The sequence below is a fragment of the Notolepis coatsorum genome, assembly GCF_963971535.1.
Source record: "Notolepis coatsorum genome assembly, chromosome: 13".
Taxonomy (NCBI): Eukaryota; Metazoa; Chordata; class Actinopteri; order Aulopiformes; family Paralepididae; genus Notolepis; species Notolepis coatsorum.
This window is the reverse complement of record NC_140177.1, coordinates 25,183,721-25,209,879: the sequence shown is the minus strand read 5'-3', so window position 1 is coordinate 25,209,879 and position 26,159 is coordinate 25,183,721. Positions and strand designations below refer to the sequence as shown.

The 26,159-nt window shown below is 43.9% G+C and overlaps 1 protein-coding gene across 1 annotated transcript in view; it reads left to right on the top strand.

Moving 5' to 3' along the window:
* Positions 1 to 26,159, top strand: part of LOC311239297 (receptor-type tyrosine-protein phosphatase F-like) — a 226,449-nt gene that overhangs the window by 61,984 nt on the left and 138,306 nt on the right. The window contains 2 exon segments of the mRNA XM_084327604.1: positions 5,692 to 5,837; positions 10,143 to 10,284. Of these exon segments, the coding sequence (XP_084183730.1) occupies positions 5,692 to 5,837; positions 10,143 to 10,284 (288 nt within the window).

Genomic DNA, 26,159 nt, shown 5'->3' with positions numbered 1-26,159 from the left:
ACCAGCAGCTCAGGTCTACAGTGTTGTTTTTAAACTCACCTAACGTAGTACCAGCAGCTCAGGTCTACAGTGTTGTTTTTAAACTCACCTAACGTAGTACCAGCAGCTCAGGTCTACGGTGTTGTTTTTAAACTCACCTAACGTAGTACCAGCAGCTCAGGCCTACAGTGTTGTTTTTAAACTCACCTAACGTAGTACCAGCAGCTCAGGCCTACAGTGTTGTTTTTAAACTCACCTAACATAGTACCAGCAGCTCAGGCCTACAGTGTTGTTTTTAAACTCACCTAACGTAGTACCAGCAGCTCAGGCCTACAGTGTTGTTTTTAAACTCACCTAACGTAGTACCAGCAGCTCAGGTCTACGGTGTTGTTTTTAAACTCACCTAACGTAGTACCAGCAGCTCAGGCCTGTCTGAAGAGGCTGCAACAACCTCAGGGCCTTTTGAACGCCTGTTCCGGCGTACGGCCGGCATCGAAGCTAAGGGTCACGGGGTCATGGTGACTGACTGAAAACACGGGTTGACGGCACGTCAATGCCACGGCCCTTCTTCTTAGTGCCTTTTAATGTTTGGCTGTACGCCCCCGCTAAGCGTTAGGGTATGTGTGCAACTCTGTCTAACCTTGGCTTTTAAAAGAGATCAACGCCTACGGCCAACATTACAGTCTTTCGCAGGCTGTAGCAGGCTCTGTTTTAAAGCTAGAGTGAATATATTGGCATCGTATGAGGCTAGATGACCATGAAGCCAGTGGCGAGGGACAACTGACATGGCCAAGAGCTCCCTTGACCTCTCACCGCACGGTATCTGAATGAAAACAGGCTCTATGGGTTAGTGTTGTCAAAAATATCGAAAAATCCATACATATCGATTCTGAATATTTAAAACGGTTTCAATACTCATTTCCCGAAATATCGATATTTAATTATTAATTAAAAAAAATCTTCTTCTTTTTTTTTGTATAAGGAAGTTGCATTGTTCATTTCAATACCTGTAATAGTACAGTAGTCCACGTCACACACACATGTGCATTCAGTTAAGTCGGAATATGACTGTAATACAAACAGTTCAGTTTGTCAGGTACATGCAACACAGATTACAGTGTTTACATCTGTCTGCTTGAGAAAATACTAGGGGTGGGAATCACCAGTTTCATCATGATACGATACGATATCGATTCTTTGGACAACGATACGATATTTGCCGATATCACAAAGTCTCTCACGATACAATACGATTAGATTAGATTCAGGTGCCTGCAATCGATATGAGATGATATCATATGCCCATTTAACACAATCAGTAACATTTAGATCAACTAAAAAAAGGTAACGAAAATATCATTTGACATTTGTATTTTTGAGCTCTTCCAGACATTTAAAGGAAAATCAATCTATTGTTTTTAATACAAATAGACCTCCTGTTCACTGTAAAGTGCTACGTTTTGATATATTGAGCTTTAAACTTTAAGCTCCATTTTTTGGAACTCAAAACTCAACCTAAAACCCCTCCCTACCTCCCTCTCCCAAACCGTTCCTACAACAATTTGTTGATGTTGCATGATCATGTATAGGCCTACATTTATTATGTATTATATTGTTTATGTTTAAATAACATTTAAACATCACACTCCTCTGACCTCATCTGGTCTTTCCAAAGACACGTGCACACACACAGAAAGGGAGAATGCTATGCTGTAACGTCTACACACACGGAGCTACTGCTGTTGTTCTTGGGTGGATAGGAGACTCGCCACAGGATTTTTTAAATAAGAGTATCGATATGAATCGATCTTATTACATTGCATCGATCCGATTCGATCGTTGATAATTACATCGATGTATCGATCTGGATCGATGTATCGTCCCACCCCTAGAAAATACCATGTTCTGCAATAAAAATGATTGAAGTGAGATGAACAGTTATTTTTAAATGTGTGATCTAAAGATAAACAAAGGGTTTTAAAAGTGTTATATTTATCTTCTCGTATAGTATTTATTTTTATTTTTTAAGATTTAACCTTTTTCCCTGTGGTATCGAAAATGGTATCGAATATCGATACATTTCAAGGTATCGTATCGAAGTTCAAAATTCCAGTATCGTGACAACACTACTATGGGTACCCATGAGTTTCCCCTTTACAGACATGCCCACTTTATGCTAATCCCATGGAGTTTTAGACCAAGAAAAGTTGTTTGCATGCAGTATAAGTGGGTTATTTTCGCCTATTCTAAAAATGGTGTATTTGAATATTTCTGCATACTGGGTCCCTGAACAGTCTTTGAATCGCATAAATCTGGTATTACTGGAAAGCAGAGACTCTTGAGGATCCAATGAGTCCAATCGTATTCATGTGTGATGATGTTAGTCCCCATAGGGAGGTGTAGTGGTTACGTCATTGCTGTTTCCCGCACGGTCCACCCCTCTTGCTATCGCAATGTATTTCCAATGGACACATTTCTAAATCGTCTCATTTAAAACAAATAAAGCATGAACATTGGCATGGTGTACCTTTATGTGTGTATTCATCCACAATCTATAGCTCAACATGAAATAATTCGCAATTAATCGTAAAGGTAGCAAAATAACGTTTATGTTTTCGCTCACTGAGGAACTACACTTCACTCTGTCAATGGCCATGACGTGTATTAGGTGACAGCACTGAACGACGGGCGTTCTACTGGTAATTGTAGTTATTTTTTAACTCATTCAGTGCCAGACCCAACATTTCTCGGGGTTATCTCGCCAGCGGTTGAGCGCCATACCTGGGATTTCTCGGGTTTTGATCCTCATTCTATAAGTCCCTGGCTTGTTTGCCTACGTTGGAATTGCAATGCCGATCGAATATCACCAGGTGGCAGTATCGCCTACCGTTTGAACTCTGATAGAAATGGAACAGGAGAGTAAATGAATGAACCAGACTATCGAGGCTCGCTCTGAGTGGGAGGAGCTCTTCCAAAGCAATCGCTAGCAGATCTGCTCGCCTCAAAACCTATAGTGTCCCGTAAACATGTGTAATTACATATAAACAAGTAATCACAATCGCTGATGGGATCATTGGAATTATTCTTTTTGGATTACCTTCTGGCTAAGGTAAGGACCCCCCATGTCTATTTTACCGAACCTGAAACATGTTTATGTAACGATCACAGTGTATTACTTTACTGGACATAAAACAAGCGTTTTGTAACGATCGTATTTTTAGGGTAAGACTACCCCCCCCCCACATGTGTACATTATATATACCTTTGATTAGGGAGTATTTGGGGTTTCAGGGGATCAACCACAACGGTTTGGGCTTATTGCATATAACACGTTTTATCTCGCGATCTATGGAAAAAGACTGGATTATCTTGGAAATGGACGATGTTTGACGTGTAATAAACTACAAACTACAGTGTGTAGAAACTAACACTTTTTTACATGTTGGACTATAAATAGTGTTTGTCAAATGAGCCATACTATTGTCTCCATAGCTATAATATAGAATCTATAATATAGTACCTCGGAGCCTACATATCCGAGGACTTGACATGGACCACACACATTAACAGTGTTGTGAAGAAGGCACGACAACGCCTCTACTTCCTCAGGCGCCTAAGGAAGTTCCAAGTCAGCCAGAAGATCCTTAAGAACTTCTACTCATGTACAATAGAGAGCATCTTGACCGGCAACATCACCTCCTGGTTTGGGAATAGCACTGCACAAGACCAAAGCAGACTACAAAGAGTGACACGTTCAGCCGAACGCACAATTGGAGGGGGGCTCCCCACCCTCCAGAACATTTACTACAAGCGTTGCAAGGGCAAGGCTAAGAGAATCATTAAAGACTCCAGTCACCCGAACAACTGCCTCTTTGAACTGCTGCGGTCAGGCAAGCGATACAGGAGTCTCAAGGCGAGCACAGAAAGACTCAGAAGAAGCTTCTATCCCCAGGCCATCAGGCTGCTAAACGAACAATGAATGAACACTACACAACAACAACCACCAAACGCACATAGCACACACATCCACACGCACACACTCACTTTAAACAAACACACTGTAGCACCCACTCCACACACTTATAGCACACACCCACTTTAAACAAACACACTGTAGCACCCACTCCCCACACTTTATATTTATGGATGAAGGATTGCACTACAACTCGTACACCTTACTGTAAATTGTACCTAAAATTGTACCTCATCCCATTTCTGCTTTGCACTAGATAGTACTGTACATTAGTACACTGCATAGTATTGTGTATTGTATATTATATGGTAACTCAGAACATTGTACATATGTCTATACCGAACACTGTGACCTCATTTTCTTCTTCTAAATTCATGCTATATTATGTTATTATGTTATTTGATACTATCTTGTCTAGCACAGTCTCTGGAGCGTAACAGTAAGAAGCATTTTGTATGAAAGTATTCTGTACTTCTGTATGACAACTATTAAAGAACTTGAACTTGAATATACAATAGCTCCGCAAAGATCATGAAATATCGCGAAAATGGTCATGAAAAGCTGGCGCTAGACAGTGAAGGATGGGGGAAACTTGTGGCTGTGAAAGAGTTAACGACAAATTAAACAACTTTATAACTAACTTTATTTCAACCAAAAATGCTAAACAATAATGTTAGTGATAGAAGGGAACTCATTTTGTGCAAAAATGGAAAGCTTGGTTCATGAGGCAGAATTATTACAATTGCCGATAATACATTTTCCCAATGATAAATCCCTATACGGGTGGACTGCACAGGAAGTGACGTCAGACTACACCTCGCCATAGTAGCCATTTCATTATAGTGACACCATTTCTGAAACTTGACCTCACTGTATAGAATGACCTATTGTGACCTCTAGGATAATCACAGCCTTGTGAAACTTTACAACCACAAACTAAATACCTACAGCATACAGCAATTCTGCAATTGCAATTATTACAGAAATCTCCAAATGTGAAAGGTTTTTGATACCAAATCAATCACAGCATGAATTCTTCTGTGGTCTTGGTGTCTTAATGTGGTATGTTGGAGGGATTTTTTTTACCATGTTCATCAATTATTGATTGGTCAAAAATGGTTACACTGCACCAAAATCTGTGTAACAACAAATGATCAACTCATAAATTGCTGTAACAACTCATGAGACATAATTGATACATACACTTCCATCATAATGTTCCATACGCTCGAAACTTGAATAGGTGCCCATCCAAAACCCAATGTTTATTACAGATTAACGACTAGAAAAACACGGCTGAGCTGCATCTCAATTTAATCTCCAGGTTCCAGCTGATCATCTACTGTTGACCTGCTGTCTCCCCCTAAAGATACCCTCCCCTCCTAAAAAAGGCAAACATGGTCCCATGGTGGGTCTTTGAGGGTTAATGCAGCGGCCTTATTTTCAGTAGACCATTACACTGTGTTGTGTAACAGCAAGAAGGTGAGAAGCGCGGTGGCCCTGAGGCAGACAGGCTCAGACGGGGAGCTCCCCTCCTGATTTGGCTGCAGGTGTTGGCAGCAACAAAGCCTGTGAGGTCTCTCATTGTCATCTTTTGTTGTGTCGTAAAGTGATATCCGCAGATAACCAGTTTCGCATAGTCGAGCGACCAGCACTCACGCTAACAGTAACATTCCACCTCCTCTCTCTCTCTCCCCCTCATCCCTCCCTCCCCCTCTCTCTCTCTCTCTCTCTCTCAGGCGTGCCAAGTTTCGTCAAATCCCCAGAGGACCAGACGGGCATCTCGGGCGGAGTGGCATCGTTCGTGTGCCTGGCCAGCGGAGATCCCAAGCCCCGCCTCACCTGGATGAAGAAGGGCAAGAAAGTCAGCTCCCAGCGCTTTGAGGTAGAGACACAGAGACACAGAGAGAGAGAGAGAGAGAGAGAGATAGAGAGAGAGAGATAGAGACCTAGAGTCAGCTCCCAGCACTTTGAGGTAGAGACACACAGAGAGAGAGCGAGAGAGAGAGAGAGAGAGAGAGAGAGACCTATAGTCAGCTCCCAGCGCTTTGAGGTAGAGACACACACAGAGAGAGAGAGAAAGAGAGAGACCTAGAGTCAGCTCCCAGCGCTTTGAGGTAGAGACACACAGAGAGAGAGAGAGAGAGAGAGAGAGAGAGAGAGAGACCTAGAGTCAGCTCCCAGCGCTTTGAGGTAGAGACACACAGAGAGAGAGAGAGAGAGAGAGAGAGAGAGAGACCTAGAGTCGGCTCCCAGCGTTTTGAGGGAGAGAGAGAGAGAGAGAGAGAGACCTAGAGTCAGCTCCCAGCGCTTTGAGGTAGAGACACATACAGAGAGAGAGAGAGAGAGAGAGAGAGAGAGAGAGAGAGAGAGAGAGAGAGAGAGAGAGACATAGTGACAGCTCCCAGCACTTTGAGGTAGAGAGAGAGAGAGAGAGAGCTAGAGTCAGCTCCCATCGTTTTGAGGTAGAGAGAGAGAGAGAGAGAGAGAGACCTAGAGTCAGCTCCCATCGTTTTGAGAGAGAGAGAGAGAGAGAGAGAGAGAGAGACCTAGAGTCGGCTCCTAGCGCTTTGAGGTAGAGACACAGAGAGAGAGAATGACCGCTCCCAGCGCTTTGAGGTAGAGACACATACTGTATAGACACACAGAGAGAGAGATAGTGTGAGAGAGATATATATAGAGAGAGAGACCTAGAGTCGGCTCCCAGCGCTTTGAGATAGAGATACATAGAGAGAGAGAGTCAGCTCCCAGCACCTTGAGGAAGAGAGACATAGACACACAGAGAGACACAGACACACACAGACACACACATATATACAAAGACACACACACACATAGACAGACACAGACACACACACACACACACACATGCACACACACACACATACACACATATGCACACAAAGACACACACGCACACACATGGTTTCTCTTAGCCAGTTATTTATTTATTTTTCATTTAACCTTTATTTAACTAGGTTAGCCCCATTGAGATTAAACCCTCTTTTCCAGCCTTTATTATTATCGGCATTTTGACCCATAAAAAAAGATCTTGTCGTCCAGAGCAGGCAGGATATCCAGACAGACACATTCAGCAGAGACTATTGAAACGATGTGAAAATAAATACATACACGCTGCAAAACCTGTGGACCAGCCAGGTAGGAGGAGCAAAGCCTAAACACAACGAAGACACCAGGATGATGTTATATTTAGTTAGGGTTGTGATGAGGGGAGGATGGGGACACAGCCGGCACTAGGGCTGTCTTAAATACTTCGAAGCTTCGAAGCTTCGTTCGATGGGCATGGGATTCGAATGGGATGTAGGGATGGTTTGGACTACTGACCCCGCCCCCGCGTTGAAGTGCAATGCCCAACAACTCTGCCTCTCTTTGTTAACTACACCAAGCAATGCTGTTTGTTATTTAAGATGAGGTTGGACTCGGCACTGACAAATGTGTGTTCATTGTGCTGCTTTTATAAAGTGTTTAGTTTGTCTAAGATTTAAAAAGATTTAAACTTTACAGCACTGACAAAGTTGAACAAAGTTCTGTACAAGTCCCACAACATAAAAAAAAAATTATATATATGTATATATATAGTTTATAATAATACTTTTTTTTAACCCGAAGCTTCGAATTAAAATCGAATCTCGGCCCCGAAGCTTCGAAAGCCAAAACAAAATTCGAAGGTCAGCCCTAGCCGGCACCCACTGGATAGAAGGAGGAACAGGTGGAAGGAGATCACCCCCCCCCCCCCCCCAACAACTCTGTACACACATCTGATTAGCACTATATTCAGTAGTAAATTATATATTTTATACCCAGTTTAATCACCTGCACATTGTATATTACTATTGCACGTTATTGTTATATTTGCACTCTGCATCTCTCTCTCTCTATCTATCTCTCTCTCTCTGTCTCCATCTCTTCTCTCTCTATGTCTCTCTCTCTATGTATCTCTCTCTCTAACACTATGTCTGTCTCTCTCTCTCCCTCTATCTTTCTCTCTCTCCATCTCTTCTCTCTCTATGTCTCTATCTCTATATGTCTATATCTCTCTAACACTCTATCTCTGTCTCTATCTCTATGTATATCCGTCTCTCCCTCTCTGTCTCTCTCCAACACTCTCTATGTATCTCTCTCTAACACACTCTATGTCTCTAATATCTCTCTATGTATCTGTATGTCTCTCTAACACTATCTCTGTATGTCTCTCTCTCTCTCTCTCTCTCTCTCTCTCTCTCTCTCTCTCAATTAAATTCAATTAAAATGGCTTTATTGGCATGACATAACTTGTACATGTTGCCAAAGCAAATTATTAATATTAACATAAACATGGATTACAAAACAGATATCAATGTCAAAGTACATAAAAAATATCATCGTAAAATATCATCAACACATAAAACATCAAATATTACAGCATAAATGTGTCAGGTGACTTTCACTCACTGTCCCTCAGTCTATGGCAGGCAGCAACATAGACTGCTGCTAGCTCACAGCTTGTTGAGTCCTCCCCTAGTAGGACTGGTAGTTTGTCTGTATCTGGTAGTGTAAGAAAACCTTTTGTTATTAATTCACATTTTTAAAATGTGTTTCTCTAATATATTTATATTTTTCACATTTGGTGAGGAAGTGTATCTCAGTTTCAGGCTCATTGAGAATGCAATGACAGCACAGCCTTTGCTCTGCAGGAAGCCAGGTTTCCCTGTGCCTCCCCTTTTCAATAGCAAGGCTGTGCTCACTCAGTCTGTATTTTGTCAAGTTTTTTTTTTAGTTGTTCATCAGTCACCATGCTCAAATAATCTGCTATGGTGTACTGTCGATTTAGAGCCAGATAGCCATGCATTTTGCTCTGTGCTTTTGTTTGTGTTTTCCAATAGGTGATTTTTGTTTTAGCTGTGTAGTAATCTCAGGGCTCTATGTCTCTCCCTAACACTATATCTATGTATCTCTCTCTCTATATCTCTCTCTGTATATCTCTGTATCTCTCTCTCTCTCTCTCTCTCTCTCTCTCTCTCTCTCTCTCTCTCTCTCTCTCTCTCTCTAACACACACAATCAGAAGCCTGTTATTGAGTGTAGCGTCAACTTTTATTATCTCCAAGCGAGACAAGATGGGTCCTCCGCTCTTTAATCCTCTTCCATCTTGTTTTATGTAGTCTGCTTCATCTCCTCTCATCCTTCTCTCTCTTCTTCTCAGCCTCATTCATCATCTCTCTCTCTTTCTATCTCCGGTCTGCCATCTCTCCAGCCATACATCCCTTGATGTATGGCTGTCATCTCTCCAGCCATACATCCCTTGATGTTTACTCTTTCTCTCTCTCTCCCTCACGCTTTCTCTCTCTCTCTCTCCAAAACAAATTCAGTCGTCATCATATCATGTTCTCAAATCAATGAGTAATTGTGTTTAATAATCGTGGTTTCAATATCGATCAAAATAATCGAGATTGGGGCGGTCAGGTGGCGTAGCGGAGATTGCGTTCGTCACCAACCCCGGAGACGCTGGATTCGCCTGTTCGAATCCAGCTCACAGCTCCGGGGTTGTCACCAGCTTGGCTGGCCGTTCACACTAATACAATTGGCAGTATTAGAGGGTGGGAGAAGCTGGCGGGGTGGGTCCGGGTCGTTGTAAACAGCGACTCCTACAGTTCGGTCGGGGCGCCTGCTAAGCGCGGATAGGATCTAAGGGGGGTAGTGTGATCCTTCCACACGTTACACCCTCTCAGTGAGAGTCCGCGGAATCGGAGGAAAAAGGAGGGGGGAAAAGATCAATAATAAAAAATAAAAATCGAGATTATGATTTTTGACATAATTGAGCAGCCATTCTCTATTTATTTATCTCTCTCTCTATATCTCTTATCTCTCTCTTTATATCTATCTTTATATTTCTCACTCTTTTCTCTCTCTCTCTCTCTCTCTCTCTCTTTCTCTCACTATCTCTTTCTCTCTCGCTCACCCCCTCTCTCTTTCTCACTCACTCCCCCCCCTCTCCTCTCTTTTGAAGCTACAGTATATGAAGAGCTATAAGGGAGTGCCTTAGGCCCTGTAACAGTGTACACTGAGGAGAGGCTGTGTGTGTGTGTGTGTGGGGGGGGTCAGGGTTGGTAGAACATCTGAAGAACAACGGAGCGCAGAGTAACAACAGGACCCTGCTTCTCTCTCCTCTCTCCTCCTCTCTGCTCCTCCCAGGTGATCGAGTTTGACGACGGCTCGGGCTCCGTGCTCCGCATCCAGCCCCTGCGCACGCACCGCGACGAGGCCATCTACGAGTGCACGGCGACCAACAGCGCCGGGGAGATCAACACCAGTGCCAAACTCACAGTGCTGGAAGGCAAGTGCTCATATCTCCTCCTTTCTCACTCTCTTTCTCCCCTTCTCATCTATCTTTTTACCTTTCTCTCTCCCCCCTCTCTCTGTCCTCATCCACTCTCTCTCTCGTTGCTTTTGATGCCACTCGAGAACATTGCCAAAAGCAAATATGCGTGTTTGTCTTCATAATTTATACATACACATTTGCAAATCCCGAGGACACCTGACATTGGCAATGTCACGGATTGGCAGTTATATCTTTATGTAAACTCTGCGAGATGGAAAAGGGAATTGCCAATATTTTTGGGTGAGGTTATCATACGGTACAGCAGATCTAAATCTAAGTCCTGTGTGCCAGTAAATATTTTGATTGCTTGCTGTTTATGCCATTTTTACTTTAGGAAGAGCAGAGCACAGTCAGAAGGTGTCAAATAAAACTTTCAGATCAGCTTTATTTTAAGGCCTTCACTTTCCACACAGTCTGTATGAGGCAGACCTTAAAGGGGCAGCAGTAATATATGGCGGGTGTACTTAAGGTAAAAAGTAGTTTCTACATGAAACTGCTCACAACAAGGTCCGTGGATTATCTTGAGTAACCGGGTCATGATTTCTGTGAAGAAACATTGCTTTTGAGTTTTTCAAATGTTATTTTCCTTTGCGCCACTAAAACCCAGTGCCATTCAGCTCCATTGTATAGGAATGACGACGGATATCTCTACGGCACATATCTCTACGACAGATATCTCTAGGACAGATATCTCTACGACCAATATCTCTACAACAGATATCTCTACGACAGATATCTCTACGGCAGACATCTCTACGACAGATATCTCCAAGACTCAGCAAATCACACTGAAACTATCTGGATAGATAGTAAGGGGGAAAATATATATATATTTAAAACCTTTGGGTGAACTGGCCCTTTAACTCTCACTACCCCAAGCAATCACGGTAGACTGTTTATCACAGTGGCTCAGGAGGTAGAGAAGTCAGCTGGTAATCGGAAGGTTCCAGGTTCGATCGGAAGGTTCACAGCACGTGTGTAGTTTAGAGACTTTGATTGATTTGGCAGCTGAAACGTGTCCCTTGGATGAAGGCCTCCGGACTCAGTGAAGACCGGACAGTGTTTTCTTTGGGCGAGACGGTTAATAAATGATTGTTACTCTATCCCACGTGCGCTGGAGGTTAGCCTTCATGCTCAAAGACCGGATTGACCCCCGTGGACCTCCCCACCTCCCTCCGCCTGCAGAGATGATGTGTGCGATTGAGCCGTGCAGAGGTCCACCGCCTCCCTCTGTCAAATCTTCCATATCGCTTAGCGCCGAGCCGAGAATATCTCCCTTAATTGATTTGAATTTCCCTTAATTGATTTAAATGTCCTCTTGCGGGCGCTAGCCTCCGTAGGAGTTGATCCCATCAGAAGCCTGCGTGGAGAGAAGCAGACTCGGAGCTGGCCAGCGGGGGGATTAATAGGGTTTGTCCACAGCGATTACACCGACGTTAGAACACATCCTTTAAAAAGAAAAAAAATTTCAGACATTAAGCTTTTCCACCCCTTTCTGGATCTCTCTCTTATGAATTCTCTCTCTCTCCCATCTCTCCTATCTCCCCATATCTCTCTCTCTTATGAATTCTCTCTCTCTCCCATCTCTCCTATCTCCCCATATCTCTCTTTCTTATGAATTCTCTCTCCTCTCTCCTCTCTCCCCATCTCTCTCTCTCGCTTATGAATTCTCTCTCCTCTCTCCCATCTATCTCCCTCTCCTCTCTCCTCTCTCTCTCTCTCTCTTTTTCTTCCTGTGATTTGATGATAATATCGACCAGGCCTGTGCAACAATCTCGCCGAAGGGCCTTTTCTCTTGTTTGTTCTTCCTTCCTCTCTATCTTCCTCTCCCACTTCACGCGCGAGGCGAACGTGAATACCGCTAACGTGACATGAGTGTACGCGGCGCGTGGAGGACGAGATGAATCGGCGGCGTCGGTTTTTACGCTCGTGGTTGAAAAACGCTGGGAAGTTAGGCTTTTCTCTCTCCGTCACCGGAATCAAAAGGGACAAGCGCCTTACTCAACAGTGAGCAACTGATCTTCCTAACAAACATGTGTTGTGCACTCGGGGCCCCGGGGCCTCTCTGGGGCCCTGTCGCTCTGCGTTAAGCGCTCGTCAGCTCCAGCCCCGCAGTCGGAGCGGGTCAATTAGTCTGGCCCAAGTTTTCCTATTGGAGGAGGACGGCTTGGGCCCGTATCTGACCGGAGAGGCTTCGCTGGGCAGGAACAGAGGTCCGTCTGTACATGCTGCTGCTGCTGCACATGTATAGTACATTGAATTAGAAGATCTGCTGGTCCACAGTGCAGCGCATGGCTGGACGCCTCGGAGCATGCACGTTCCCACTCACACACACACACACACACACACACACACACACATGTGACACACACACACACACACACACACACACATGCGACACACACACACATGCGACACACACACACACACAAATGTGATACACACTCACAAACACATGCGACACACACACATGCGACACACATATAGTAAAACACATGCGACACTCACACACAAATGTGATACACACTCACAAACACATGCGACACACACACATGCGACACACATATAGTAAAACACATGCGACACTCACACACAAATGTGATACACACTCACAAACACATGCGACACACACACATGCGACACACATATAGTAAAACACATGCGACACACATATAGTAAAACACATGCGACACTGACACACACAAATGTGATACACACTCCCAAACACATGCGACACACTCACACACACACACACACACACATGTGACACACACATGCACGCACACACAAACATAGAGCACTGACTGTAGTCAAGTTAAAGTGTATTTTTAGGGTTTTGTTTGTAGCCTAGCGATACGTCAAATCCATATGAACAGAGCAGTGGAGGAGAACTGCAGGCAGAGCCAAGGATCAGTACAGATCACATGTGACTTCGCATCCAAACCCGTCTCGTGTTGAGTCCCCCCCCCCGTCCCCCCCCCCCCGGGCCGTCAGAATGCTGAAGTTATTAGACGACTAAGGGATTATGGGTTTTAATGGCGCGGAGAAAAGCAGAGTATTTATAAATAATTTCTTATACTCGCTCTTTATACCTTTTTTCTTTATTTTTACCCACAAAATATGGATTCTGACACGTCATACTTGTACAGTAGCAGCTCTGAAGCACGTCCGCTGTGCGCTTGCGTGACCTCCAGCAGCGACAGGTAATGCCACTGGATTATTATTTATTGCATTACCTCATAAAATAGTTCATGAAGGTGATTACGAGCGCGGGAGGTGGCAGTGTATTTATGGGGAAGTCGCCAGGCACAAGGGCACATTGTGTCGGCCGGCGGTGTCATTCCTTGGCGTTTTGGCAGAGCGGCAGCTGATTCAGAGCCGGCGCGGCTGTAACCGCGACCAGGGCGAGGCTCCACTGCGTGCTGAGAGCTCCGGGTCGCCAAGGTCAGGCGATAGCAGGTTTTTTTCAGAGCATTAAACTTAAAGGGGAACTACACCCGTTTTTCAGAATTCAAACATGTTATTCCTGTGGCCAGATGGTGCGAAAATGTTAATGAACGTGCGCAACCAAAAAAAAATTTTTTGGGTAAACTATAACTAGTATAGCTTAACTAAATGTCCTACTGAAATAACTAGTATAGATTTACTAAATGTACTACTAAATTAACTTGTATAGCTAACTAAATGTCCTACTGAATTAACAAATATAGCTTAACTAAATGTCCTACTAAAGTAACTAGTATAGCTTTACTTCATGTTCTGAGTAAACAGGTGTTCTGTTCCAGAACTGAGAACACTACTATAGAATAATAATAATAATTTGGGTATAAAAAAGATTGCTGTGGGTCCACAACACGTAATTGAGTGGAGCAGCTCCAGACTTTCTACCCGATGACATCATCAAGTTTGGGTTTCCGGGCTTCGGGAGGATTGGAGGAAGTAGCTCATCTTCGCAAATATTGATTGAACTTTCTTAGGTCGCGGAAATACCATGTTGGAATCTGTGATGTTGGTTGGTGTTCCTTTTTAAAGAACAGGCGGCTGATGCATCGCTAACCTTTACTGAGCCATGGAGAGATGTAGACCAGGTCAGCAGACAGAAATGATCCGTTTCTCTCTTATTCCAGAGACCAGGCACGCCGCTGCACTCTGCCAACATAGCGGAGAAGATAAATCCCTGCTTTCTTTTCCCGACATGGCACCCGTGACTCTTGGCGTCGGACTTTAGCATCGACCGCATTCCCCCCCCGACGGCCATTTCTCTCTCATGTCGTGCTCGGGTTGGGATCCCTTTCCATCCGAACCCAAGCATGACGCGAGAGCGAAACGTCCGTCGTGTGAATGCGGTCAATTAGCCCTATATCTGATGGCAGTATTCACATCAGTGCACCATCGCCTCCACAGAGCCTTATCACCGTTGCAGGCCTTAGAGAAAAATAGTCCTATCCCTCCCATCTTTCTCTCTCTTCTCCCCCTATCTCTGCACCTCTCTCTCTCTTATCTCTCTTCTTCTCTCCCCCCTCTCTCTGACTCTATCTATCCCTCTACCTCTCTTCTCTCTCTCCTTATCTCTCTTCTCTCTCTCCCCCCTCTCTGTATATTTCCCTTTGTCTCTCACTCTCGCTCTCTCTCCCTCTCTATCTCCCTCTCACTCCCTCTCTCTCTCTTTTTATCTCATGGCCTTTTTTTCTCTGCTTGGCTGACTACAGTCATGGCAGATTGTATAGTTGAGGCAGCCGTTCACCTGTGGGCAGCAGTGGAGGCATGTTTCCAGCCACCGGCTGAGTGGAGCTGCCTTTTCCACCGTCATCCTGGAATCACTCTGTAGTTCTGTCACGCTGCTGTAACGGCCCGCGCCCTTTGTTGGTGACGGTTCTCACGCTCCCCACAGTAGAGGTCACCCCACCACGTCCCGACACCCCCAAAAGTCACAGCCACAGCTCCTCCTCGTGTGTGTGTGTGTGTGTGTGTGTGTGTGTGTGTGTGTGTGTGTGTGTGTGTGTGTGAGAGATTGTGTGTGAGAGATTGTGTGTGAGAGATTGTGTGTGTGAGCGAGATTATTGCATGCATGACACAAATATAATTATGAAAATATCCTACTAAATAACTAGTATAGCTTAACTACATGTCATACTAAATTAACTAGTACAGCTTAACTAAATGCCCTACTAAAGTAACTAGTATAGCTTAACTAAATGTCCTACTAAAGTAACTAGTATAGCTTAACTAAATGTCCTACTAAAGTAACTAGTATAGCTTAACTAAATGCCCTACTAAAGTAACTAGTATAGCTTAACTAAATGTCCTACTAAAGTAACTAGTATAGCTTAACTACATGTCATACTAAATTAACTAGTACAGCTTAACTAAATGCCCTACTAAAGTAACTAGTATAGCTTAACTAAATGTCCTACTAAAGTAACTAGTTGCAGGGACCTGGGCTTGAACTATGACCTGTGCCAGTGGGTCCTGGACTTCCTGACGGGCAGACCCCAGGTGGTAAGAGCCGGCAACTGCACCTCCTCATCCATCACGCTCAACATAGGGGCCCCCCAGGGCTGTGTTCTGAGCCCCCTCCTCTACTCCCTGTACACACATGACTGCGTAGCACAGCGGAACAACAACACCATCATCAAATTTGCTGATGACACAGTAGTGGTGGGCCTGATCTCTGCCAACGACGAAAGGGCCTACCTGGAAGAGGTAGAGAACCTGTCACAGTGGTGTCAGGAGAACTGCCTCTCCCTGAACGTCAGCAAAACAAAAGAGATGATTGTGGACTTCAGGAGGTCGGGGGTCAAGGACTACAGCCCCCTCAGCATCGACGGGGCACCAGTTGAGAGAGTGAACAGTTTCAAGTACCTCGGAGCCCACATATCCGAGGACTTGTCATGGACCACACACATTGACAGTGTTGTGAAGAAGGCACGACAACGCCTCTACTTCCTCAGGCGCCTAAGGAAGTTCCAAGTCAGCCAGAAGATCCTTAGGAACTTCTACTCATGTACAATAGAGAGCATCCTGACCGGCAACATCACCTCCTGGTTTGGGAATAGCACTGCACAAGACCGTAGCAGACTACAAAGAGTGACACGTTCAGCCGAACGCACAATTAGAGGGGGGCTTCCCACCCTCCAGAACATTTACAACAAGCGGTGCAAGGGGAAGGCTAAGAGAATTATTAAGGACTCGAGCCACCCGAACAACTGCCTCTTTGAACTGCTGCCGTCAGGCAAGCGATACCGGAGTCTTATGGCGAGCACAGAAAGACTCAGAAGGAGCTTCTATCCCCAGGCCATCAGGCTGCTAAACGAACAATAATCGCTAAACGAACAATAATCACTATGCAACAACCATCAAATGCACACAGCACACACACCCACACGCACACACACACTCACTCAAACAAACAACACACTGCAGCACCCACTCTCCACACTTAGATCACACAAACACACTTACACTTTATATTTATTGATAAAGGACTTGCACTACAACTCGTACACCTACTGTGAATTGTACCTAAACTGCACCTCGTCCATTTATGCCTTGCACTATATAGTATTGTATATTAGTACACTGCACAGTATTGTATATTGTATGGTAACTACGTCTACGAACATTGTACATATGTCTAAACTGAACACTGTGACCTCTTTTTTTTCTTCTAATTTTTACTATGTTTTTATTTCATACTTATCTTGTCATGCACAGTCTCTGGAGCGCAACAGTAAGAAGCATTTTGTACAAAAGTATTCTGTACTTCTGTATGACAACTATTAAAGAAACTTGAACTTGAAACTAGTATAGCTTAACTAAATGCCCTACTAAAGTAACTAGTATAGCTTAACTAAATACCCTACTAAAGTAACTAGTATAGCTTAACTAAATGCCCTACTAAAGTAACTAGTATAGCTTAACTAAATGCCCTACTAAATAACTAGTATAGCTTAACTACATGTCATACTAAATTAACTAGTACAGCTTAACTAAATGCCCTACTAAAGTAACTAGTATAGCTTAACTAAATGTCCTACTAAAGTAACTAGTATAGCTTAACTAAATGTCCTACTAAAGTAACTAGTATAGCTTAACTAAATGCCCTACTAAAGTAACTAGTATAGCTTAACTAAATGTCCTACTAAAGTAACTAGTATAGCTTAACTACATGTCATACTAAATTAACTAGTACAGCTTAACTAAATGCCCTACTAAAGTAACTAGTATAGCTTAACTAAATGTCCTACTAAAGTAACTAGTATAGCTTAACTAAATGCCCTACTAAAGTAACTAGTATAGCTTAACTAAATGCCCTACTAAAGTAACTAGTATAGATTAACTAAATGCCCTACTAAAGTAACTAGTATAGCTTAACTAAATGTCCTACTAAAGTAACTAGTATAGCTTAACTACATGTCCTACTAAAGTAAATAGTTTATCTTAACTAAATGTCCTAAATTAACTAGTATAGCTTAACAAAATGTCCTACTTTTTGCTTGTTGAATACTCAAGCGAGGCGTTTGAATGAGGCGTTGAGTGTTTGTGTCATATCTTTCATCACCATATTTGCCGCTGTCACTTAGTGTTGTGATCTAGACGTGAGACTTGAGCTCTACCGGGTTCGACAGACCAGCTCCCTCTCCCTTTTCCTGCCTCTGTGCTGCCGCTAATCACCGACACGGCCAAAAGCGATGGAAATGTGAACAAACACTAAACATTTTCACTCCGGATTTTATAAATAAAGTCGCTAAGAGGACGTGAGAAGCTGTGACAAGGACACATGTTGTCAACACCGCTTCAATGCGCTCGCATTCACAGGGGTCCGTGGTGTCTTGACGGAACGCCACACACATTTCCACATCCTTTTTTTATTATTACATTTCTGTATCGTAGGCTTTTATCCATAACCGCACAGACAACTCCTAGTGAATTAATCGCACACATGCATAATAAATAACACGGCGACCCGTGCGCCGCGTTTGCATGTTTATTCTCGACTCAAACACACTGTACCTACTACCTAGGTGACGAACAGAGCTTTGTGTTACTTGGTATAGGCCTAGTTTCTGCTGCGATAAGTGGCCAGGCTGTTTGGCAGAGACGTTGCAGTTTGTACCCTTTAAGTGCACTTAAACTATGTTGAACCTCCTGGAATAGTTGACTCTTATGTATGTATAATTTAATGGTGCATTAAAAACGCTGCTGCGTGCGCACACAACAAGTGAGTGTCAGGCAGCAGTGTCCTGGCTGAGTTGGATCATCTCTGTGCCCGGTGTGGACGACCCGGGTCAGGAGGTCTGACCCACTGAATTAATAATGAACCGGTCGAGGCCGACACCCTCTCTGTGCTCTTAACCTCTCGGGCCCCCGAGCCATGTTTTCAGAAGATTCAAATTCGTACATACCAGAATAAAGGGAAGATTGCTCCACTTCTACAAGGGCCCATTTGCATGTTCTTGGTATCTGCGGACATCTATGGACCTCAGGGAATGTATTCCTAGTGTCAGAAATATTGTGTCTGTTACTATGCTTGAGTAAATTGTAATGAACCAAATGAGAATATAAATTGTTCTTTTTTTTAAATAATTTTTTCATCTTTGACGGTGAATAACAACACCATGCTAACATTGACCAGATGTGAACATTTTATAGGGTTAGGGTCTTTACTCTAGGCTACATTTGAAAAATAAACACAATAGTAATTCATACGGAATGTATTGATCTATTTATGGCGTGAAATTAATCTCGTACCGGACCGCTCTGGCTTAAGGGGGGGGTTAAGAGGGAGGGGTGTTTGATACACTCTGTGAGTGTGGTCACAACGCCAACCCCCCCCCAACACACGCACACACCCACACACACATTAGGAGATTTAGGACACACACATCATCTTCTCCATCTCTGTGTCTTCTGCAGCAGCCACTGTGGTCTCGGCAGTGGTGTGGTGTTGGTTAGGAGGATGGATATATGCCCGAGGGCGGGTGTGGGGGGGGGGGGGGGGGGGGGGGGGGGATGATGACTCATTACTTGTGTAACGATGCTGCTGTTCTGACCTTGAGAGAGCCTCTCAAAGTTGAAGCGGCTCTGTAAATATCCAGGTAAATGGTGCCTGTCCGTGGGATGCCTGTAGTGGACCGGTGCCGGGCCTCTTAGGCAGGCACTTTGGGAAGGTTACTTTAAAAAAAAAATGGAACCTGTTACATAATAATTAGCTACGTAAAATTGCAATTACATAATCGGTAATGTAACTCATTGTATTACACCAATTTGGTAACATGATCTAATTTATCATTCAATTATGTTGGATTCATTGGCGTCTGAAATATACAATATAAGGCTAAACAGACAATTAATTCCAATTGGATTTGAATGGACTGCCGTTTCAATAATGTGTTATCGTCTTCCACAGCCACTATTAATAATCACGATTTCAGATTATATCAGATTATGCATATGCCTTGCATAGGTAATCTCACAATGATAATGCAGTTTTCCCTTCGGATATGTTGATGAATAATTCAGCAGCAAGTAATCACCTTGTTTCTTTTTTCTTTGTGTATATCTGTAATCTTTTGTTTTATTTGATAGTGTATTATAAATGTGTTGCAGTTATCAATTTGCTGTCATTAGAGTAGTAATCCTGTTGCATGTAATCCATTATTCCCCAACTCTTATCTTCCTAAACCGCTAACATAACCGCATTAATCTGCAATTGACCATATTATTCACACGGCTGTAATATTAATATGTACTACAGTAGGGCTGTCCCCGACTAAGGATTTGGATGGTCGACTATGATTGGCCAATTTCTTTTTTATTATTTAATTTAAAAAAAGAAAATGTGTATCATTCCATTTGGGCTGTGGGGGGTGCTTAATGTCTGAAGGAGTCGACTGAAGGCTTCTTGTCCTCTGCAAAAGCATGCAATTGGTCCACTGATGGATACATCTTGATATTTGTCTAGTCTAGTGTGTTCATTAGATGGGTGAAATCCTCTTTCAGTGCCTCTGTGCCTGTTTTCTTAGGCAGTTAGCCTCTGGTATGCGTGCCATTAGCGTTAGCCACGCTTCTAGGCCTCTTTTCTTTTGGAAAGAATGATAAAAATAAATAAAAATTATAAATATTTTTTTTGTATTCGACTAAGAGGTTGGCTAGTCGACTACGGCTCCTTTCGACCGATTAGTCGACTAATCGACTAATAGGGGTCAGCCCTAATGTACAGTGATACAAGACACTATGGTAGTAAGTCATACTGGCCAGCAGTGTAACTAGTAAGAGTAGGTAAGGGATATGTACAGATATAGTATCTACAGATACGTAAATATTATTATATGCAGGTATGTACATGACAGGTGTGTGTGTGTGCGTGCGTGTATATATATATATATATTAGGGGTGGGAATCACCAGAGGCCTCACGATACGATACTATCACGATACTTGAGTCACGATACGATAGTATTGCGATACTAAATATATTGCGATATGCTGAGTATTGCGATATTAATATTGCGATATATTGCGATTTATTACCTTTTTTCAACTGCAAAGTAAAACTTTGTCAACATGTTTTTATCTAATAAAATAAAGTTCAGTCTGTTCATCTCACTTCAATAATTTTTATTGCAGAACATGGTATTTTCTCAAGCAGACAGATGTAAACACTGTAATCTGTGTTGCATGTACCTGACAAACTGAACTGTTTGTATTACAGTCATATTCCAACTTAACTGAATGCACATGTGTGTGTGTGGCCTACTGTACTATTACAGGTATTGAAATTAATAATGCAACTTCCTTATACAATATATTTTTAAATTTTTTTATGAATAATTAAATATCGATACTTGCCGTCCCTGTATCGATACAGTATCGCCACGCAAAGTATTGCGATACTACTACATATCGATTTCCCCCCCACCCCTAATATATATATATATATATACACACGGTACAAATAAATATCTATAGACTGTATATACAGCATTATTGTACATACTATCATGCAGTTGGATGGGTTATATATGCAGGTGTATAAGTAGGTATATAGAAGGATTATATGCAGGTATATTCTGACCGATATGGATGTATATGCGGTAAATATAAATGTATATATACGGTATGATAGAATGACATCATTCCACTGTCAAGGATGGTTAAAGAGATAATTCTGTGCAAACATCAAAGCTTGATAACTCGAGGATCATCTAAATTCTTAGACTGTAAATATAAGGTACATTGCCTTTAAGTACATTTTGCAGCCTTATGGAGCGTCCTCTCCTGTGGGAGCCGTGAGTAACAGGCAGAGATGTCTCCAAACAGGCAGGATGCTTAATCTAATGGTTGCATCATTACTGGAATCATGCACTGTCAGAGAGACAGAACCGTTCACATTCAGAACAGCACTGATTTTATTTGTTCCTGTTGTTAAGTTAGCTACCATGCAGATTGTTTCAAACATCTAATGCAGAAAACAAAATAATTCTTTTTTAAATAAACCTGGAAAGGTCAACTGAGAAATGTGCAAGAAATCAAAGCGTCTCCAGCAGAGGATAAAAGGAACAGTCCCTTGCTCACCAAAAACATGTCTTACATCATACTTAGAGTGGTAGCGCTTCCTACAATATTAATGGAGTTCCACCCCTATGAGTCTATTTTATGCTCCCTCGATTCCAAGGCCGGGAGAGAGGCAATCATGATGCAGCACAATTTGGAGAATTCACAGTGTGGTTTAGAGAAAAGCCGAAGTGGAATTGAATCCGGTATCCTGCGCTCTCCTTCGTTCCGTCTCCCGCGTTTGCATTCGGTAAACAGATGAGGGAGTCGCCGGGCGGGAGAGGCCTTTATTTGCCGGTGCATCACGAGCCGCTGGTGCAGCAGGAGGGAAATGGCTGCAACACACAATGCCAGTGATAAATATCTCCCCGCAAACCAGGCAAGAAGGACAACAAACTCGACCAGATGAACGGCATGGGAATCTCATTGTGTGTCTCTCTCTCTCTCTCCCCTGGGTGAGATAAATACATACAGTCGCCTATATCTGAATGATTTCCTACCGTGCTCCGTGCCTCCGACAACTTAATCCTCTCCTTTCTCTTGCACTATTCAAATCATGCACAATGATCAACATAGGGCCTGTCGTGTAGCCCCCCCCCCCTTATACTAATACTTATTCATTCTGTTTCATTTCCCGCAATTGCCGGTGGTGCTTTTGTTGTTGGTCTCAGTAAAGCCAGTACTGTCGACTGAGACATTGCTTCACTTGACAACAACACACCGCAATACCTAACCTGGCCAGCGGCTTTAATGGAAGTCGCGAGGAAAAAGCACCTTTGCTAGGCGGTGTTTGGCCTCATTTACAGTAGGTGTGTTACTTGGCACAGGCTACTGTAGGAATACACACATACGTACCTCCCTATCCACAGGCACGGTTTCCCACTGTCTTTGCGGGGCTCCAGCGTGACTGTGTGTGTGTCACGGATTTTATCTCTGCTGGCTGGACGCCCGGCATCGTATGCCATAGCCAGGCTGACGGGTACAAAGTGCCTCTCCCAAGGACTCGACACAATATGGCTGGGAGGAATCGCTCTAGCGGCCACCCAATCTGCATCCCTCCCCCAGCCTTACGTCCAAGGACTTGGGCGTCATCAACCGAAAGGGAAAAGGATATTTTTGGACCGGGAGAGAAAGCCTTTAGGGGATCCCTCTGCGTTTTAAACCTCCGTACGCTGTGTAACACTCTTTTGTCTCCAGGGCTGGTGGAGAGCTAAAAGCGGAGGGGGAGGGGGGGCCAGACGTCTGGGCAAGACACTCGACGTCAACCACGTTGATGGGGATTCCACAAGTGCTTTATTAGCATCCGGCTACTAGTTTACTCATAGATGAGATAAAATACGAGTCCACAACCGAAAGAGCGTCACTTGAGTTGAGAAACAAATTAGCTCAATGAATTTACGTCGAACGCACGCACGCAAAAGCAAAAATGTAAGCGTCTTTTGATCACCACGTCAAGTGATCGCTATCTTTCCCCCCCTCATATACGTTGGAAAGTCTACACTGACGTTTTCAGATTACCCCGAAGACGTCTACATCCACTCAGTCGCTCCCGGGGCAAATTTAGCCTTTTATCACCTGTACTTTGTCCATCAATAGCTCCCTGCGCTCCTGGGAAACGGCACGCACGCTGCGGCGTATGGCATGCCGGCGCCGTCAATTCTGATCATGTCTGTGGCCCCGGGGGACCGGAGAGAGGGGTCACTGAGCGAGGGAACAATATAGAACAAGTGGGAGATGGACATGAGCCAAACAGGGAGGGACAGCCGCTGAGACGTCTCACGCACAGGCCAATGGGGACTTCTGGTGGTGCTTCTCGGCACAACTGGAGAATTGTGTGAATTATTGAAAGAATGCTGCTTCCTAATTAGAAAATAGCGACACAGATGCGTTTGACTTATCTTTTTAAAGGCTCAATCGTCGTTTTATATCTCTCTCAAACAAGTGCACTGTGTGTGCGCCTGGCTTGACACTTTAAATATTTAACGTGATGAATGTGCTATGAATGAATCAATGCGGAGGGTGTGTTCCAGCTGCGAGCTGGTGACTGAAGGGTGGCCGGTGTTACATCTATGGTGCCCACCGTCCTGCCCAAGTGCCCTTGAGCAAGACACCGAAACTGCGGGCGGCCCTGCGCTCTGACCTCTCTGATGAAATGCGTACGTGTGGCGGACTGCTTGTTTGATTGTTAGTTTTATTAAGATCCTCATTATCTTTTGCATAGCAGCAGCTATTCTCGCTGGGGTCCAATAACATGTTGACAACACAATAATTCACACTCGACACCATACATTGACAAAACACATACAAAAAAACAATGAATAACACACCTAAACAAAACAAACACACTGCAATTAGACAAAGCAAATAGACACTGTGTATGTGTAACTAGGAGGGATATGTGAAAAGACTCATTTCAATTGCCTTGTGTACATTGGCAATAAAGTACTATGTATAGTACTTATTTTTCTATTTGTGGTAGGCAACATTTGGGGATATTTTTATCCTGTGATCCGTTTTCAAAGAGTTCCTTTTGAAGGGCATAGTTCTAGGCTAAGGGGTCTCCCAACACCTGCATGTGCTCCTGTAATATAAGTTAAATACCGTGGGAGCAACATCAAAAGGTGATAATGTAGGAGTGTGGGCGACATCTAAAGAACACCACTTTAGGGCAAACAAAACCACCCTTCCCATAGTCCAACCTGAACGAACAGTGCCCCGAATAGCACTGGTCTGCGTGTGCGTTCTGTATATCCCCAGCCTATTCTTAAAGGTTTGATAAAATGCGGTGTGGAGGCCGTGTTTCCGTAATGAAGAGCGGACGCGGCGTGTCGTTTCTCCCCGCCGATGCTGGCTTGTTCGGCGCACGCTGAACGCCTCGTCCCGGAGTTGTAAATGACATAGACGACGCAACGTGACACGCCGTAATGTAACACGGAGATAAAGTGAGCGGGGGATGTATGCAAGGCGATGAGTCGAGATTAGATGTCTGCCACGCACGACAACTCCTCACTCACGCCAATCGCATTGTAAACCCCGCCCTCTTCTTTTCTCCACAGTTGTGATTGGAGGATGGAGAAAAGAGGGCGGGGTTTGAGAAGGGTCCCACTGTGACTGATGCAGTATCCTCAGTCATGTGTCGTTGTTTATGCCTGCCGCTGTAGCGGAAATGCATTGGCGAGGTTTTCCGTTGTGACCTTTTTGAGTGTCGACTGCGCTCATGCCAGGTTAACCCTTTCGCTACCACACTACCAACGGGTTAACCCTTTCACTGCAACAATACAGAATGTTAACCCTTTCACTACCACACTACAGCAGGTTAACATTTCACTGCCACACGACAAAGGGTTAACCATTTCACTACCACACTACATACGGTTAACCCTTTCACTACCGTCTGGTTACCCGTCTGTAATGTGATAGGGAAATAAAGGGTTAAGCTTCTGTAGTGTGGCAGTGAAAGGGTTAAGCCCACGTCCGTTGTTGGTTTGAGCCGAGGATGAGGCGCACAACAGACCTTTCTGTTCACATCGTGTTTGTGTCCTATAACTGTGTATTCAAACCTTTATTTATACTCGAAAAGACAATTGAGGTCACCCTCATTTCAATGCACACATTTCTACAATATAACAATAATAAATATTAATAACTATCTATATAGTACTTTTTTTCACACATGGACCGCAGTCCAGAGTGCCCCACAGCAATTAATATAAAATTAATAAAATAGCATAAAATCAGCACACAATTGACAGAATAAAAAACAATGCATAAATTGCAGACATAAGAATAGGTATAAAAGACAATAAAAGTAGTGCAATGTAAACGTGCAGACTTAAGAATAGGCATAAAATAAGTACAATGTCGCTCGAAGGCATGTGAACCTCCCCGGAACAGTCAGTCCCCCAAACACCCCCACACATCAATCCCTACCAGATCCCCATCCAAGACACACCCCCCGATAAAGCACGTCATGACCGAAGGAAAACACAAACAGCCCGCGCGCCACTCACACCGCCATGCACGGCGACCGGAATGCCACCCCCCCCGTGGGCCGCCCTATCTCCCCCGATCCCGGCGCACCCACCACCACGAGTAAGACCAGTGAATCCCACCCCCAAACTCCACAGAGGAATGACGGGCCACGCGCCCCAGGACCCGCGGCCACGGCCAAAGGAGACACGACTCCAAACACTCGAGCAGACGGTGTAAGTGGAGGGAGGAGGCATGCAGGCAGGAGTCCAGTGACCGCTGCCAAAGAAACTGCAGTCTTACTTA